Raw genomic sequence first — 20327 nt, forward strand, 5'->3', positions numbered from 1 at the left:
ATTTACTCTGTGTTATTCTGTAATGTATCGTGTATTTCATGTACACTGTAAATGTTTGAGTGTTAATTATTTAGTGTCTAATCAATCCTATTAGTTGAATTGAGTAAATGCATTCCTCATTTAACAGAATAATTAATTGATTGACAATATGTTCGTAATTTAGTAGGTCTATTGACAACTGTTTACACTACACATATCATACAGTGCATTCAGAAAGTATTCAGAACCTTTGACTTTTTCCACATTTTGTTACATTGCTGCCTTATTCTAAAATGGATTTAAAAAATAATAATCCTCATCAATCTACACACAATATCCCATAATGACAAAGTAAAAACAGGTTTTTAGACATTTTAGCAAATTTATTACAAATAAAAACTGAAATAACACATTTAGATGAGTATTTAGACCCTTTAATCAGTATTTTGTTGGAGCCCCTTTGGCAGTGATTAAAACCTTGAGTCTCCTTGGGTAAGAGGTTACAAGCTTGGCACACCTGTATTTGTGGAGTTTCTCCCATTATTCTCTGCAGATCCTCTCAAGCTCTGTCAGGTTGGATGGGGAGCGTCACTGCCCAGCTATTTTCAGGTCTCTCCAGAGATGTCCGGGCTCTGGCTGGGCCACTCAAGGACATTCAGAGACTTGTCCCAAAGCCACTCCTGCATTTTTCTTGGCATTGTGATTAGGGTTGTTGTCCCGTTGGAAGGTGAACCTTCGCCACAGTCTGAGGTCCTGAGCGCTCTGGAGCAGGTTTTCATCAAGGATCTCTCTGTACTTTGCTCCGTTCATCTTCCCCTCGATCCTGACTAGTCTCCCAGTTTCTGCCGCTGCAGAACATCCCTACAGCATGATGCTGCCACCATCATGCTTCACAGTAGGGATGATGCCAGATTTCCTCTAGATGTAACACTTGGCATTCAGGCCAAAGAGTTCCATCTTGGACCTCCCGAGTGGCACAGTGGTCTAAGACACTGCATCGCAGTGCTAGAGGCGTCCCTACGGTTTCGATCTGGGGCTGTGTCGCAGCCGGTCGCGACCGGAAGACCCATGAGGAAGCACACAATTGGCCCAGCATCATCCGAGTTAGGGGAGGGTTTGGCCGGCCGGGATGTATTTGTCCCATCGCGCTCGTGCACGCTGACATGGTCGCCAGTTGGACAGTGTTTCCTCTGACACATTTGTGTGGCTGGCTTCTGGGTTAAGAGAGCAGTGGGTTAAGAGAGCAGTGTGTCAAGAAGCAGGACACACGGCTCTCAACCTTCACCTCTCCCAAGTCCGTATGGGAGTTGCAGCTATGCGACAAGACTATCACGAAAAAGGGGTAAAAAGTAAAAAGAAGAAGAAAAAAAATTGTTCAATCTTGGTTTCATCAGACCAGAGAATCTTGTTTCTCATGGTCTGAGTCCTTTAGGTGCCTTTGGGCAAACACCAAGCGGGCTGTCATGCTTTTTACTGAGTAGTGGCTTCCGTCTGGCCACTCTACCATAAAGGCCTGATTGGGGGAGTGCTGTAGAGATGATTGTCCTTCTGGAAGGTTCTCCCAACTCCACAGAGGAACTCTGGAGCTATGTCAGAGTGACTATCGGGTTCTTGGTCACCTCCCTGACCAAGGCCCTTCTCCCCCCTCACATTGGAGTCTCATAGCAAAGTTTAAATACTTACGTAAATAAGTTATGTTTTTATTTGTAATACATTTTCAAACATTTCCAAAAACCTGTTTTCACTTTGTCATTATGGGGTTTTGTGTGTAGACTGATGAGGGGGAAAAAATAATTCAATCAATTTTAGAATAAGCCTGTAACATAACAAAATGTGGAAAAAGTAAGGGGGTCTGAATACTTTTCGAATGCACTGTATATGCTTGGCCTTTAAACGTGCAGCTCTGAGCTAAGGTTAACTCAATAATTTAATACTAGGACATTGATTGCAAGATATTAGCTCTTTGTCTCTCAGCTTCTTAATAACTGCCTAAAAGTTATCTTGGACACGTAATTTATAGTATTCCAAGTGGTGATGCAAGGCTAGCTACCTTCACTACACCCATCGGATACGCCTATGGGCCTATAGCATTTACATAATAATGGAGTCAAATTGCTGAATGTACTTTATTATTACCTCAACTACAGGTTCAAATGGGTTTACCTTTCTAAATGCTTATCTACCTGCTTGAAAAGAAGAAAAAGTTGGAATTGGTTTAGGGAGATTCAGAAAAGATCAAGACTGGTTTGGTATGGCACAGTATCTGTGATAACTTCCAACCCACATATTGTAAACTAATTAAATATAGGGTTGTCACCTATTGTAACCTTATTACAACCTTTATCACTTGTAAAATTATTAATTAAAACTTTGGCCCAATGATATAAGTATGATCCAAGAGGATGCTAGATTGTAGTGCCTAATCCACCATATATAACATTACAATACAATACAGTATATCCTTTATTGTAACTTCAACATGGATCGGACCCTTTTTTTCAATTTTTGCCTAAAATGACATACCCAAATCTAACTGCCTGTAGCTCAGGACCTGAAGCAAGGATATCAGATGTCCTGGGATTTTCTTTTAGCCTACGTTAGCTCAACCGTCCTGAGGTCGGGACACTGATCCTGTAGAGGTTTTAATAACTTCATTTTCCTTAGACAGAATTAGAGGAAAACAGATGGAATTAAACGCTCTCTGTGGGAAATAGAAATTAGCAGTACCAACGGAGCAGTTTCAAAAGCCAATTTGGCATGTTGAATTATTTTTCTTCCTATGAATGGGCTCTACTGTTTGAATGGTTTGAGCTATAAAAAATATTACGTCCCTATTCCAAGAAGTGAGTGTGACAAAAAAAACTACATTCAGCATTATCTGATTTGATAGACTCAAACACTCTATATGGGAAACAGAAGCTCGCTCATATCCCTAAGATAACATTTCCACTCCTTATTAAATATTGCTCTTGTGACTGACTGGGTTTGAACCAGGTCACCTGTATGTCACAAGACCGTGTTAGCCCACTTAGCTAAATCCCTAGGGGATACATTTGGGGAGCTAACACAAGTCTTCAAGTGTCTGGTAAGGTTACTCATTATAAGGATAACATGTGACTGACTGTGTTCCTTCATAGTATAAAGCTGTGTTAGCTTGCTGAGCAAGGTGCTGTGACATGGATCAGTCTCTTCAAGGAAGAGGTCAAAGGGGGGGTGAAGTGTAACACAGGTGGTTCAGTGACCACGCTCGCATGATGAGTAATTTGTCTGAGACCTAAAGAGTTGCCAGCAACTGGGTCAGGTGCTGTGCTCTGCAAAGAAGTCTTGTTAAGTATTGATTGTGCACAGGTGTGGCTGATCAGGGTGTGGCAGCTTGCAGAGCTGTTACTATTATTTGTTGGTAATCACTTTGAACATCAATAACTAAAGAGTCAAGATGGAGCTCGCCCTGGATCCAGGTAAGTTTGCTGTCTTCTGGGGCAAGTGCATACAATACGGTCCACATGCTCTGACTTCTCAGGTAAACAAACACATTAAATCAGGTTACAGACCATTTAGCTAGGCCTAGGACCCCTAGACTTAATGAGTGTAGCAGTATCTGAAGACTAGTAAGGTGGTTTAGTAACAGGGCTAACACAGTCTTGTGACATGCAGGAGACCTAGTTAAACCCAGTCAGTCACAAGCGTAAGATTTCATCGATTGGAAAGGCTGGAGGGGCTATGAGATAAAGCTTCTGTTTACAACAGAGTGTTTTGATAATGCCAAATTGGAAGGGATTGGGACAGTCCTGTGAGCATCATGCGGCTTGTAAGCATAACAGAGGGAACAAACATGTTCTATAGCTTTCAGAAATGGGGTCATAAAAGTAAGGCTCTAACTGTTGAAATGCTACAGCCAATTCATAGGGGGGAAAAACTATTAACCCTGCCACATTGGCTTTAGAAACCACTCCATTGGTATCACTAGCTTCTGTTTCCCAATTCTTCTCTACCTTGAGCTGAATTTAAAAACTTTAATATATGAATTTACAGTTGAAGTCGGAAGTTTACATACACCTTAGCCAAGCACATTTAAACTCAGTTTTTTGCAATTCCTGATATTTAATCCTAGTAAAAATTCCCTGTCTTACATCAGTTAGGATCACCACTTTATTTTAAGAATGTGAAATGTCAGAATAAGATAATTATTTATTTCAGCTTTAATTTCTTTCATCACATTCCCAGTGGGTCAAGTTTACGTACACTTAATCAGTATTATGTAGCATTGCCTTTAAATTGTTTAACTTGGGTCAAACGTTTCAGGTAGCCTTCCTCTTGCTTCCCACAATAAATTGCGTGAAATTTGGCCCATTCCTCCTGACAGAGCTGGTGTAACTGAGTCAGGTTTGTAGGCCTCCTTTCTCGCACACGCTTTTTCAGTTCTGCTCACAACTTTTATATAGGATTGAGGTCAGGGCTTTGTGATGGCCACTCCAACACCTTGACTTTGTTGTCCTTAGCCATTTTGCCACAACTTTGGAAGTATGCTTGGGGTCATTGTCCATTTGGAAGACCCATTTGTGACCAAGCTTTAACTTCCTAACTGATGTCTTGAGATGTTGCTTCAATATATCCACATCATTTTTCTTCCTCATGAGGCCATCTATTTTGTGAAGTGCTCCAGTCCCTCCTGCAGCAAAGCACCCCCACAACATGATGCTGCCACCCCCGTGCTTAAAATTTGGGATGGTGTTCTTCGGCTTGCAAGCCTCCCCCCTTTTTCCTCCAAACATAACAATGGTCACTATGGTCAAACAGTTCTAGTTTTGTTTCATCAGACCAGAGTAAATTTCTCCAAAAGTACTATCTTTGTCCCCATGTGCAGTTGCAAACCGTAGTCTGGCTTTTTTATGACGGTTTTGGAGCAGTGGCTTCTTCCTTGCTGAGCAGCCTTTCAGATTATGTCGATATGACTCATTTTACTGTGGATATAGATACTTTTGTACCTGTTTCCTCCAGCATCTTCACAAGGTCCTTTGCTATTGTTCTGGGATTGATTTGAACTTTTCGCACCAAAGTAAGTTCATCTCTAGGAGACAGAACACGTCTCCTTCCTGAGCGGTATAACGGCTGTGTGGTCTCATGGTGTTTATACTTGCGTACTATTGTTTGTACAGATGAACGTGGTACCTTCAGGCATTTTGAAATTGCTCCCAAAGATGAACCAGACTTGTGGAGGTCTACAATTTTTCTTCTGAGGCCTTGGCTGATTTCTTTTGATTTTCCCATGATGTCAAGCAAAAAGGCACTGAGTCTGAAGGTAGGCCTTGAAATACATTCACAGGTACACCTCCAATTGACTCAAATGATGTCAATTAGCCTATCAGAAGCTTCTAAGGCCATGACATAATTTTCTGGAATTTTCCAAGCTCTTTAAAGGCAGTCAACTTAGTGTATGTAAACTTCTGACCCACTGGAATTGTGATACAGTGAATGATATGTGAAATAATGTCTGTAAACAATTGTTGGAAGAATTACTTGTGTCATGCACAAAGTAGATGTCCTAACCGACTTGCCAAAACTATAGTTTGTTAACAAGAAATGTGTGGAGTGGTTGAAAAACGAGTTTTAATTACTCCAACCTAAGTGTATGTAAACTTCCTACTTTAAATGTATTCTTTGATAAACATGATATCAAATGTATTTATATAGCCCTTCTTACATCAGCTGATATCTCAAAGTGCTGTACAGAAACCCAGCCTAAAATGATACAGACAATGAATGAAATACCTATCATATTGAAACTGAATATATGTGTATGTTCAATTTGAACATTCAATTAAAGTTGAGTTTGAAAACTGAATGCAATATTCATTCAAGTTGAATTAATGAATTAAATTGTTCAATTTAATGATTGCAATAAAATAATTATGATTTTGAAATACAATTTCAGTTCAGAATGAGTAAATTCATATTCAATTTCTGGTGACACTAAAATCACTCCATTGTTATGTATTGAGGCCCACAAGCCTCCACTTATCCAACTGATAAGAAAATGCAAAGAGCTGATAATCTATTCATGGACTTTGAAGTACTAAAACATGTAGATGTTGACTTTGAACTATACATGGGTGATACAGAAATTGAACAACTACACATGACAATATTTTCATACAGTTTACACAGCAAATACAGAAAAGATGAACATTCAAATGTTTAACTGCAGCACCACCAAGGACACTTCTCAGTTAATGTTGTCACGTTCGTCGTAGGGATGGGACGAAAACGCAGCGGGAATGTGTATACTCATCTTTATTATGAAAAAACCCCCAAAATAAACACTTAAACAAAAACAACAAACAAAAACGACAAAAAAACAGTCCTGTAAGGCACACAGCTTACATACGGAACTACCCAGAAATCCCAATGAAAAAAACACCCCTATTAAATAGGACCTTCAATTAGAGGCAACGAGAAACAGCTGCCTCCAATTGAAGGTCAACCCAATAAACTAAGCATAGAAAAAGAATAACTAGACAGACAGAAATAGACTAACAGAACATCACCCAAAAACCCGAAACAAACACCCCCTGCCACGCCCTGACCAAACTACAATAACAAACAACCCCTTTTACTGGTCAGGACGTGACAGTACCCCCCCCCCCCAAAAAAGGTGCAGACCCCGGATGCACCTCAAACAAAAAACACAAAATTAAACCCCAAAACAAATAATCCCAAACTAAAGGGAGGGAAGGGAGGGTGGCCACCGTCACCGACGGTTCTTGTGCTACACCCACCCCTCCCCAATCCTCCTACTATGGAGGTGGCTCAGGCTCTGGCCTTAGTCCCCAACCTAACCTGTCCACCCCCGCTGGAGACCTCGGGCTGAGGCGCGTCGCTGGAGACCTCGGACTGGAGGGCGACTCTGGGAGCTCCGGACTGGAGGGCGACTCTGGGAGCTCCGGACTGGAGGGCGACTCTGGGAGCTCCGGACTGGAGGGCGACTCTGGGAGCGCCGGCTCCGGACTGGAGGGCGACTCTGGGAGCGCCGGTTCCGGACGGGAGGGAGAACTGTCGCCGGAAGCTCTGGACGGGGAACTGTCGTCGGAAGCTCTGGACGGGGAACTGTCGTCGGAAGCTCTGGACGGGGAACTGCGCACTGAAGGCCTGATGCGTGGTGCTGGCTTTGGAGGAGCCAGACTAGAGACACGCACCTCAGGGCTAGTGCGAGGAGCAGGAACAGGGTACACCGGGCCATGAACAAGCACTGGAGGTCTGGAGTGCACAGCCTGCGCCACCCGTCCTGGCTGGGTAGTCACAGTAGCCCTGCACGGGCGGAGTGCTGGCACAGGGTGAATTGGGCTGTGCAGAGGCCTGATGGCTGCCGTGCGAAGAGCAGGCGCAGGGTAGCCTGTGCCTAGGATACGTACTGGTGGCCAGATGTACTGCGCAGGCATACTCCTACCTGGCTGGATGCCAACTCTAGCACGGCACTTGCGAGGGGCTGGGATCGCTCGCACCGGACTGTGCGTGCGCATTGGCGAGATCGTGCGCACTTCCGCATAGACCGGCGCTCTCATGATCCGCTGCTCCCCATAATAAGCACGGGGAGTTGGCTTAGGGCTGACCCTTGGCCCAGCCAACCTACCCGTGTGCCCCCCCAAAAACAAATATTGGGGTTGCCTCTCGTGCTTCCGTCGTTGGGCTCGCTCTTCGTACTGTTGCCATTCCTCCCTCGCTGTCTCCACCTGTTTCCATGGCAGGGTCTTGTCCCCTGCCATGTCCATGACGTCCTCCACTCCCTTCTTTCCCTGGCCCAGGTTCCTTGCTCCTCCTGGGCCCGCTGCTTGGTCCGTTGGTGGTGGGTAGTTCTGTCACGTTCGTCGTAAGGATGAGACCAAAACGCAGTGGGAATCTGTATACTCATCTTCTTTATTATGAAGAAAACCAAAATAAACACTTAAACAAAAACAACGACGAAAAAACAGTCCTGTAAGGCACACAGCTTACATACGGAACAACTACACACAAATCCCAATGAAAAAACACCCCTATTAAATAGGACCTTCAATTAGAGGCAACGAGAAACAGCTGCCTCCAATTGAAGGTCAACCCAATAAACTAAGCATAGAAATAGAATAACTAGACAGACATAGAAATAGACAGACATAGAAATAGAATAACTAGACAGACATAGAAATAGACAGACATAGAAATAGACTAACATAGAACATCACCCCCCAAAAAATGCAACACACTAAACAAACACCCCTTGCCACGCCCTGACCAAACTACAATAACAAACAACCCCTTTTACTGGTCAGTACGTGACAAATGTCGGACATTTGCTCAGAATCTTTGACTATCCTATTTGGCTACTTGTATGTTTTACCCCTTAAAAACAGCATTACAGTTTCAATATTTCTGGCCCAGAAAGTGAGATTCTTACAAGGTTATGTAATCCTGGTTCAGTTGGGTCTCCCACAGTTTTCTAAGAGGGTCTACATCATCAGAATTGTCATCCTTTCTGTATATTTGCTTGTCTTAAAGCATAACTATATGAAAAGTAACTATAAATTCATCCATTCCATAGTCTAAGTGTTTGTTAATCCACTCCGTTTGACAATTTCAGGATTTTGACCCAAATCTACTACTATTCCCATTATGCCCATTTTCACCAGATTTTCACTTTAACCTGTTGAAATTTGCCTTAATAAAATCTACATTTTACGTGCAATTGAGCCTGACTTTGTATATCACCCCATCATTGTTTGATCTAGCACTTTTTCCATGTTGGCTGGTCTGCTATAAGGCCTGTGCCTGCAGTGCAAGTACTAGAATACACTTTAACCCACTGCCACACACTAACAGAGGATTCACAGCTTACAATAAGCTGTGTGTTGTGTTGCTGTTAAAGCAATTAGTCTGGTTGAGCTGAAGGTGTTCTCAGCTTCAGTAGTGAACCACTTGACCATTTACCCTTTTTATATTATAACACTGACCTATAGGTTGAAGTATTGGTTCAATGGTTGTGTTTTGGAGTATATTGCAATGTGTTTGTACTGTGGTTTCCTATATTTTCAAGACAGGTTCTCTAAACTCTGACTGGTGCATTCAAGATCTTCATGTGATGAGCTGCACATGTCATTGTTTAAGACAAATTATCATTTAAAGAGTGAAAAGGTGGACTTGCACACCTTTTGCATCAGTTGCCTAGTTTCCAAACTCTTTATACAAGAATTGTAAAGCATCACAGCTTACACATGAGATATATACATCAAATTGATCAGAAATACAGTGTAGACATTGTTAATGTTGTAAATGACTATTGTAGCTGGAAACGGTTGATGAAAAATAAATAATAATAATGGGATATCTACCTAGGCGTACAGAGGCCCATTATCAGTAACCATCACTCCTGTGTTCCAATGGCACGTTGTGTTAGCTAATCCAGCTTCATTAAATAGTACCTGCAAAACACCAGTCTCAATGTCAACAGTGAAGAGGCGACACCGGGATGCTTCTAGGCAGCGTTGTATGAGATCTTCAGTTTCTTGGCAATTTCTCGAATGGAAAAGCCTTCATTTCTCCGAATGTCTATACTGTATTTCTGATCAATTTGATGTTATTTTAATGGACAAAATGTGCATTTTTTTTTAAAAGTGACCCCAAACTTTTGAACGTGTGTGTGTGTGTGTGTGTGTGTGTGTACAGTTTTCTAGAGGGTGAAATGTGGTCTAAGTCGATGAAAAACAGTGCTGAAGCACTAAGCTAAGTACTTGGAGGTTAGGAGGCAGCTATAAAGTAGAGGCCCAGAAGGCCCCCTCCTTGTCCTGACTCATAGATCCTATTGCACATTACATTAAGAACTACTGAGATTACATGTACAACTGTCAGGTATCACAGAAGAAGGTGAAGGGCATGTTTAGTCCTTTGTTTTAGTAAGACGAAACAGTTTCTCCATGGTGTGACTGTTGCTGTGAGATTCAATCGTCTCATCATGAAACTGTCCCGAGTCCCTAGACTGTTCAAGGTTAAATGTGGATACTATACTTTCCATACATAGTATACATGTACATTATTATACTTACTATACCCCAATATTTGTTATCGTTTCAATAAGCAGCAAGAAGACTAATCACAATGAAGGTGCTTTTCATTTAGCAGAGTAAAGTGAATAACACCACAAGATGATCTAGGTAACAGCCTTACACAGCTAGATGTGTTTATTTACAATTTGATAGAGACACAATGATATCAACAGAAAATATCCAGAGATGGTGAAAAGGGAAATCTGGCTTCTTGTAACAGTACAACATCACCACAAATGTTGCAGTTGTCCTTTGTCTCTGAGCTGTCTTTCTGACTGTCCAAATATCAGATTACATATTTGTTTGAATGTACCTCACTGTTTCTCATTAAATCAAAATGTGTGGCTTCTTTTCCCTGGGTTTGTGTATTCTAGGTTATAATGCAGCCTCCCTTGTCTCCCTTGTAGGGGTTCTTGTCATCTGACACGCCCTTTATGAGAGGGTCGCCCTCCGTTTGGGCCTCCACCCATTCCATTGTCTCCTTGCAATTTACTGACACCTGGTGATGTGAAGAGCAAAATAATGAGAATACTTTTCTGATGCAAGAGAGTACTCCATGATTTATTTTCTTGTTTTGTGGAAAAATGCCTTTGTTCCTTTCAGTTACATAAAAAATGAAATGTTCTCATTCATCTGCAGTACAACAGGAAATACAAATGCAGATTGTGTGCAGTGAAATATTATTCTAACTGTACGTTCTTACAAATGTTTCTTTCACTTCTTGTAACCATCTTTCTGTGAAACTTATATTGATTTATCTCGATCTAAATCAAATAGAACACTGTTACACTGCCATCTAGCATGATACATGTTCTATGATTTGGTACCATTTCACTTCAGATATGGTGTAATATTGTAAAGAGATACTCACAGCTGTACGTGTTGTGCTAACTTCAATCTTTAGCTGAGCCAGCTCCATTTGCAGGATTTCCTTATCAGACATATCACGAGCCATCTTGCCTTTAAAAGGAAAATGGACCCAGAAAAAGGTTAGTAGGAAAACAGGAATAGATGTGGTATTTACACAGCTAGAGCATCACTGGCAGATAAGTCATGTAGACTAATCAAGTAATGTAGGCTCATCAATTCAAGTTTCTCTTTCACACAAATCCTCAACATTTTCAATTCATATCCTTTGGTTTCTATTGTTGCTCTAATTATTGCACATTCATCTGATAAATATGTGTATCTAACCAAAACGGACTACATCAACTCTAAACAGACAATGTAAATCAGAAATAAAAGGAATACACAAGAATTAAAGTAACCCAGCTCTTACCTGTTGAATGGTGGGGTATCCAACAGAGAGAGTCTTCGCTCCTAGGGGCTTGGTTATTGTAAGCTGCTTTCTGATAGACAGTAACTGCATTGACTGACTTGCTGATGGGTTTCCGCCTCACCCCTCTTCAGCTGCAAAGCTGATCCAGGTAGGCTTTGCTTTGGGGAGAGGTCGGTACAGGATTTTCACCAATCCTCTATGATCTAATTAAACAATCAAGGGGCTGTAAACCTCAGAATCCTCAACACTAGCACCCTGAGTGGGATGAGACGAACACACATAAAATCAATGTGTATGTACCATCTTAGAGGATTCGGACACTGAGTGGGTGGTATTGTCATAACAAGCAACTGGGTCCTGTGTAGTTCAGGGGGGCGTCATACTGTACATAGGCTATCATGTAGAATGTGTGCATGTACATAAACTGTACATAACATGTATGCAACTGTGTATATACTGTACATACAGTACCAGTCAAAAGTTTGGACACCTACTCAATCCAGGGTTTTTCTTTTTTTACTATGTTCTACATTGTAGAATAATAATGAATACATCAACACTATGAAATAACACGTATGGAATCATGTAGTAACCAAAAAAGTGTTAAACAAATCAAAATATATTTGAGATTCTTCAAAGTAGCCACCCTTTGCCTTGACAGCTTTGCACACTCTTGGCATTCTTTCAACCAGCTTCACCTGGAATGCTTTTCCAACAGTCTTGAAGGAGTTCCCACATATATTGAGTACTTGTTAGCTGCTTTTCCTTCAATATGCGGTCCAACTCATCCCAAACCATCTCACTTGGGTTGAGGTCTGGTGATTGTGGAGGCCTGGTCATCTGATGCAGCACTCCATCACTCTCCTTCTTGGTCAAATAGCCTTTACACAGCCTGGAGGTGTGTTGGGTCATTTTCCTGTTGAAAAACAAATGATAGTCCCACTAAGCGCAAACCAGGTGGGATGGCGTTTTGCTGCAGAATGCTGTGGTAGACATGCTGGTTAAGTATGCCTTGAATTATAAATTAGACAGTGTCACCAGCAAAGCACCCCACACAATCACACCTCCTCTTCCATGCTTCATGGTGGGAACTACAAATGCGGAGATCATCCGTTCACCTACTCTGCGTCTCACAAAGACATGGCTGTTGGAACCAAAAATCTCAAATTTGGACTCAACAGACCAAAGGACAGATTTCCACCGGTCTAATGTCCATTGCTCGTGTTTCTTGGCAGACGCAAGTTTCATCTTCTTATTGGTGTCCTTTAGTAGTGGTTTCTTTGGAGCAATTCGACCATGAAGGCCTGATTCACGCAGTCTCCTCTGAACAGCTGATGTTGATATCTGTTACTTGAACTCTGTGACGCATTTATTTGGGCTGCAATTTCTGAGGCTGGTAACTCTAATGAACTTATCCTCTGCAGCAAGACCCTGAGGTAACTCAGGGTCTTCCTTTCCTGTGGTGGTCCTCATGAGAGCCAGTTTCATCATAGCGCATGAGGGTTTTTGTGACTGCACTTGAAGAAACTTTCAAAGTTCTTAATGTTTCGTATTGACTGACCTTCATGTCTTAAAGTAATGATGGACTGTTGTTTCTCTTTGCTTATTTGAGCTGTTCTTGCCATAATATGGACTTGGTCTTTTACCAAATAGGGCTATCTTCTGTATACCACCACTACAACACAACTGATTGGCTCAAATGCATTAGGAAGGAAAGAAATTCCACATTAAACACAAACCTGTTAGTTGAAATGCATTCCAGGTGATGAAGTTGGTTGAGAGAAGGCCAAAAGTGTGCAAAGCTGCCATCAAGGCAAAGGGTGGCTACTTTTGAAGAATCTCAAATATAAAATATATTTTGATTTTTAACACTTATGGTTACTTCATGATTCCATTTTATTTCATAGTGTTGATGAGTTCACTATTATTCTACAATGTAGGAAATAGTAAAAATAAAGAAATCCTGGAATGAGTAGGTGTCAATTTGACTGGTACTGTATATAATTTCATACAACATTTCATGTTATCAGATTTAATTATAATTCAGCAAACCAACATTTCAAATATGATCCTACAATCACATAGGCTATAGCATAAAGAATAATACTTTTTTGTCCGTTTTCAGAGGGAAATTAAAAAGAAGTACCATAGAGCAGGTCAACAATGACAATCCCTGGCAGTCCCTGAGTCATTAGCCTCACTTAATGCCAAAGGCCCTTGGCATGCCACACATGGAGGTGAGCCCATGATTACACCAATTAGAGCACACTACAGTCTACACGAGGAGGATCTGATCTCATACACAATCCAATCCTTTCCCCGCATCTCTCTGTCATTCCAACCAAATGATGTCAGATCCCCCTGATGTAGCCTATAGTCTGCTATAATTAGTGTAATCATGGGCCCACCTCCATTAAGTCATATTCCAATCAAATGTCATACTGTTATGCAACAAGTATTGATCATACTGTATCTAGGGGTGAAAGTTAGCCAGTTCAGTACGGCATTCCGGTAAAACAAATAGTGGCGGTACGCCACTATCGCAATAATTCCAACAAAATATCAAAAGAACTACACCATTATTTATCATTTCCGCATGTCAGAGGCATAGTAAACAGGTGGTATATGCTCCAAAATACGATGTGGTTCGATGAGAACACTGACGCATAAATTGTGGCCAAATGTCATTACACTTTTTGGTGTTTTGTGTAACAGGTGTCTCTCTCCATTCACCAGTGTTTGGAGGCTGGAAATATGTTGCGAGTGGAGCCCTTTTTGAAGTGATTGTCAAACAATCAGATGAAATCATGACTGGTTGTGTTTATGCCACAATAACAGGAAATAAAAGGGGCACATTTTTAAAAGTAAATGACAAATCTTTACGACTAGGCCCACAGAGATCCTATTGAATCAATAGGGATTCTATGATTTGGCCCATCCAAATCTTTGGGGCACATGCCCCTTCAGATTTGTCCTGTACATTTTTTGTTGTTGTTGTTGTTTCTCTAATAATACTAGCCACCTAGCAATTTTATGAAGTTGGCCTTAGCTAGCCCAGATAGGTTGCCAAACTCATAACTAGCTACCAGGAAGCCATTTCAAGCTATCAATCAAGTTAGAGTAGCTAGCTTGTCTAACTATCTTAGCTGGCATGCCTGCTGGCATGGTTGGTAGACTAGAAAAGCAAGTAATTACTAAATAAGACTCAAAGGAATATATATTTTACCCAGATTTTAGCAGAGAAGCATATTTAGCTTTTAAAAAAATAACCACAGACAGCTCAAGAGGTATGCTAAGATGATAAACATATTTTGGACAGAATTAAGCATAATGATTATGGCTCCAGACTGCAGGAAAAAGCTGTTTCAGTTGTTTGAAAAATGCAAAATTCTCTAATTTATGGCCATAGCTCCCCTCCGGACCACGCCCCAGCCATCCTTACGTACTTTGTGCCCCCTCAGATTTGTGGGGTGCATGACGCCCCTGAGAGTTCCTGTAACAGGAATAAATGAAATCTACTTCCAACCTGACTGTATCGGATAAATAGTGAGGAACAACTAACTGTAAAATGCAGTATATAATTAAGCTACATTGCCTTTCAAGAACAAATGTAACACAGAATCAATAGCCAATATCCAATCGGGCATGTTATACATTCTAATGTTGACAGTCAACATATTACACTAGTCTGGTGTAGCCTGGTTTTGCTCGCTAGCTCTCTCTCTCACACACTCTCTCACTCTGTGCGTCTGTCTCTCTTTCTCGCCACTGATCCCTGGAAAAGCCTTCACTGGCACTCGTTTTGCCCATATGACATTTCAGGATCTGGGTTAGTCTCATTTTCTCCCCTGCCCCCCCATCATAGATTAGGCAGTGCGACCGACGTCACTCTGGACTTAATGTGCCACAGGTGGGTCTGTCTTTCGCAGACATTCACCTGATAAGCCACATAGTAAGAGTTGAACAATGGACAGAACCTGTGAGGCAAAAGATAGGCCTACCACTTAACTGACCACCATTACTGTAAATTCAACATACGATTAGCTAGGACTGTGCTGCAGAGCCAGTTCTGAATTGGACTGTGTATTCCATTGTGCATTCCAGAGGAAGAATTTCTGTCTTAACCGAACAAATTAAGTATGATATATTCTATTCATATGGATACCTCTGAATTGCTCTTCCACACAGTGTGTGAAATGCAATAAAGTATTATGTTGCTTCAAAGGCAGCAGAGCTACAGTGCATTATAATGCTTCCCCTCAAGTTTATTACTGCCATAAGGCAATTAAAACTATCTACGTTGGCTGTAATTTAGTCACTTCTCAGGTTGATTGGTTAATAAAATTAGAGCTTATCGTTTCGCTGGTGGTATTGAAATCAGGTTGATTGGGAATATTTGGTAAGAAGTGCATTCTGGATACCCTCTCCTGCTGTTGTGTCCTTGAGCAGGGAACTTAACCCTTAATCTGCTCCAGGGTAACTATGCCAAGGCTGACCCATGGGTCGTAGTTATTAGTGCACAGCGTAGCAAACGGTTCATGTCGCAAAACGTTTTAACGTGACAAACGGCTTCCGTTGCAAACCGCTTTTCTACAGTTTGCTTTAGTGTGCACTACTGAATACGACCCTGGCCTCCAGGGGCACTCTGTTTTTCTTCAAGTAGATCCTTCTAGAACTTTGAATAGAACCATGATATTGGTTGCATGTTAACTGCCGCTCCAATTTCCGCAACAACTAAGAGCATTGAACAATGATGTATATAAACCCTGTGCAGCTGTCTTCCTCGACCTGACCAAGGCTTTCGACTCTGTCAATCACCACATTCTTATCGGCAGACTCAACAGCCTTGGTTTCTTAAATGACTGCCTCGCCTGGTTCACCAACTACTTCTCAGATAGAGTTCAGTGTGTCAAATCGGAGGGCCTGTTGTCCGGACCTCTGGCAGTCTATGGGGGTGCCGCAGGGTTCAATTCTCTGGCCGACTCTTTTCTCTGTATACATCAGTGATGTTGGTGATTCTCTGATCCACCTCTACGCAGACGACACCATTCTGTATACTTCTGGCCCTTCTTTGGACACTGTGTTAACAAACCTCCAGACGAGCTTCAATGCCATACAACACTTCTTCCGTGGCCTCCAACTGCTCTTAAATGCTAGTAAAACTAAATGCATGTTTTTCAACCGATCGCTGCCCGCACCCGCCTGCCCATCTAGTATTACTACTCTGGACGGTTCTGACTTTAGAATATGTGGACAACTACAAATACCTAGGTGTCTGGTTAGACTGTAAACTCTCCTTCCAGACTCACATTAAGCATCTCCAATCCAAATTTAAATCTAGAATCAGCTTCCTATTTCGCAACAAAGCCTCTTTCCCTCATGCTGCTAAACACCCTCGTAAAACTGACTATCCTACCGATCCTTGACTTCGGCGATGTCATTTACAAAATAGCCTCCAACACTCTACTCAGAAAGTTGGATGTAGTCTATCACGGTGCCATCCGTTTTGTCACCAAAGCCCCATATACTACCCACCACTGCGACCTGTATGCTCTCGTTGGCTGGCCCATATTCGTCACAAACCCACTGGCTCCAGGTCATCTATATAAGTATTTGCTAGGTAAAGCCCTGCCTTATCTCAGCTCACTGGTCACCATAGCAACACCCACCTGAGGCACGCGCTCCAGCAGGTTTAGTTCACTGGTCATCTCCAAGCCAACTCCTGCTTTGGCCACTTTTCCTTTCAGTTCTCTGCTGCCAATGACTGGAACAAATTGCAAAAATGATTGAAGCTGGAGACTTCTCCCTCACTAACTTTAAGCATCAGCTGTCAGAGGAGCTTACCGATCACTGCACCTGTACACAGCCCATCTGTAAATGGCCCACCCAACTATCTCATCCCCATATTGTTATTTAGTTTTGCTCTTTTGCACCCAAGTATCTCTACTTGCACATCTATCACTCCAGTGTTAATGCTAAATAGCAATTATTTTGCCAGTATGGCCTATTTATTGCCTTACCTCCCTAATCTTACTAGATTTGCACACACTGTATATATATTTTTCTATTGTGTTATTGACTGTACGTTTGTTTATCCCATGTGTAACTCTGTTGTTTTTGTCGCACTGCTTATGCTTTGCTTTATCTTCGCAGTTGTAAATGAGAACTTGTTCTCAACTGGCCTACCTGGTTAAATAAAGGTGAAATAAATAAAAATTGCTGATGCTATGTATTGGCCAATGAGAGGCTTTGAAGCCACTGGTTGGCCAAATTGGACTCCTCAGTAGGAGCAGTCAATAGCGATAGAGGACTCATCTTTATATACAGTGGGGAGAACAAGTATTGGATACACTGCCGATTTGCAGGTTTTCCTACTTACAAAGCATGTAGAGGTCTGTAATTTTTATCATAGGTACACTTCAACTGTGAGAGACGGAATCTAAAACAAAAATCCAGAAAATTACATTGTATGATTTAAGTAATTAATTTGCATTTTATTGCTTCCATTTTATTGCTTCCATTCAGCCATGAGAATTAGTGAGGTTGGGCACTGATTTTGGGCAATTAGGCCTGGTGATCCAATTCATCCCAAAAGGTGTTCAATGGGGTTAAGGTCAGGGCTCTGTGCAGGCCAGTCAAGTTCTTCCACACTGATCTCAACAAACCATTGCTTTGTGCACGGGGGCATTGTCATGCTGAAACAGGAAAGGGCCTTACCCAAGCTGTTGCCACAAAGTTGGAAGCACAGAATTGTCTAGAATGTCATTGTACGCTGTAACGATTAAGATTTCCCTTCACTGGAACTAAGGGGCCTAGCCCGAACAATAAAAAACAGCCCCAGACCATTATTCCTCCTCCAAAAAACGTTAGTTGGCACTGCATTTGGGGCAGGTAGCATTCACATGGCATCTGCCAAACCCAGATTCCCTGTTGCTAAATAGCATTTAGAATTTTGGAGTAAATTGAGGCGAATATATAGAGAATTTACTTTGTCCGAGAGAGAATTACATTGCTAGCAAAACGTCACACCAGGGTAATCATACACGGAACACAGACCTTACAGTGCATTCAGAAAGTATTCAGACACCTTGACTTTTTCCCCATTTTTTTGTTACATTACAGCCTTATTCTAAAATTAATTAAATTGTTTTTTTCCCCCATTGATCTACACATAATACCCCATAATAACAAAGCAAAAACAGGATTTAAGAAATGTTTCCAAATGTATTACAAATTTTAAAAAACATATCACATTTACATTAGTATTCAGACTGTTTACTCAGTACTTTGTTGAAGCACCTTTGGGAGCAATTACAGCCTTTAGTATTCTTGGGTATGACGCTACAAGCTTGGCACACCTGTATTTGGGGAGTTTATCCCATTCTTCTCTGCAGCTCATCTTAAGCTCTGTCAGGTTAGTTGGGGAGCTTCGCTGCACAGCTATTTTCAGGTCTCCAGAGATGTTTGTTCGGGTTCAAGTCCGGGCTCTGGCTGGGCCACCCAGGGACATTCAGAGACTTGTCCCGAAGCCACTCCTGCACTGTCTTGGCTGTGTGCTTAGGGTTGTCCTGTTGGAAGGTGAACGTTCGCCCCAGTCTGAGGTCCTGAGTGCTCTGGAGCAGGTTTTCATCAAGGATCTCTCTGTACTTTGTTCCGTTCATCTTTCCCTCGATCCTGACTAGTCTCCCAGTCCCTGCCACTGAAAAACATCCCCACAGCATGATGCTGCCACCACCATGCTTCACCGTAGGTTTGGTTCCAGGTTTCCTCCAGACGTGACGCTTAGCATTCAGACCAAAGAGTTCAATCTTGGTTTCATCCAACCAGAGAATCTTGTTTCTTATGGTCAAAGTCCTTTAGGTGCCTTTTGGCAAACTCCAAGCGGCCTGTCATGTGCCTTTTACAGAGGAGTGGCTTCCATCTGGCCACTCTACCATAAAGGCCTGATTGGTGGAGTGCTGCAGAGATGGTTGCCCTTCTGGAAGGTTCTTCCATCTCCCAAGAGGAACTCTGGAGCTCTATCAGAGTGACCATTGGGTTTTTGGTCACCTCCCTTACCAAGGCCCTTCTCCCCCCATTTGCTCAGTTTGGCCGGGTGGCCAGCTCTAGAAAGAGTCTTGTTGGTTCCAAACTTCTTCCACTTAAGAATGATGGAGGCCACTGTGTTCTTGGGGACCTTCAATGGTGCAGAAATGGTTTGGTACCCTTCCCCTGATCTGTGCCTCGACACAATCCTGTCTCTGAGCTTTACGGACAATTCCTTCGACCTCATGGCTTGGTTTTGCACTGTCAACTGTGGGACCTTTTATATAGACAAGTGTGTGCTTTTCCAAAACATGTCCAATCAATTGAATTTATCACAGGTGGACTCCAATCAAGATGTAGAAACATCTCAAGGATGATCAATAGAACCAGGATGCACTTGAGCTCAATTTCGAGTCTCATAGCAAAGGGTCTGAATACTTACATTTTTTAAATTTGCAAAAACGTCTAAACCTTTTCGCTTTGTCATTATGGGGTATTGTGTGTAGATTGATGGAAAACATGTATTTTATCAATTTTAGAATAAGGCTAATGTAACAAAATGTGGAAAAGGGGAAGGGGTCAGCATACCTTCCGAATGCACTGTATAAGAAGTAGTTCTAAAATTCCAGAAGCACAAATTAATGGGGAAAACATTATTGGAACCATTACCTACCGCTAAGACTTATGGGTATTATGATGTGTCCACTGTGCCGTTTTTATAGAGCCTCCTACAATGCAGGAAATGGCTGCAGGATGAATTTGGTGAAGAGCAACTGCAGAAACTTGCAGTCGACTGCGGTCAACTTCATGACCTTTGACATGGTTTTTGTAAAGTTCATGCAGTCGACAAGCCAGACAATTTGTATCCCCATAATGCAACACACTTTGATAGGCGACAAAAGTGATCCGCTTGGACGTGCCCATGCGCGTTGCGCGGAGTCTACCTTTAATGTAATATGGTAAACTTCTATTTT

General features: G+C 42.0%; 1 protein-coding gene across 1 annotated transcript; it reads right to left on the reverse strand.

Annotated features, from left to right (window-relative positions):
• Positions 1-10152: 10152 nt before the first annotated feature.
• On the reverse strand, positions 10153-11487 carry gngt2b (guanine nucleotide binding protein (G protein), gamma transducing activity polypeptide 2b). Its single transcript, XM_029765097.1, has 3 exons — positions 11329-11487; positions 10921-11009; positions 10153-10548 (listed from the first exon to the last, which is right to left on the reverse strand). The coding sequence occupies exons 2-3, from the start codon at positions 11002-11004 to the stop codon at positions 10420-10422; spliced, it is 213 nt and encodes a 70-aa protein (XP_029620957.1). The 5' UTR covers positions 11005-11009; positions 11329-11487; the 3' UTR covers positions 10153-10419.
• Positions 11488-20327: the final 8840 nt, after the last annotated feature.

The sequence above is a fragment of the Salmo trutta genome, chromosome 10, assembly GCF_901001165.1.
Source record: "Salmo trutta chromosome 10, fSalTru1.1, whole genome shotgun sequence".
NCBI classification, from domain to species: Eukaryota; Metazoa; Chordata; class Actinopteri; order Salmoniformes; family Salmonidae; genus Salmo; species Salmo trutta.

Excerpts from the sequence above, each read along its gene's own strand:
- gngt2b (XM_029765097.1), bottom strand. The coding sequence starts at position 11,004 with ATGGCTCGTGATATGTCTGATAAGGAAATCCTGCAAATGGAGCTGGCT. Across the intron at positions 10,549-10,920 it reads TTAGCACAACACGTACAGCT|GTGTCAGTAAATTGCAAGGA; the intron begins GTGAGTATCTCT and ends TCACATCACCAG.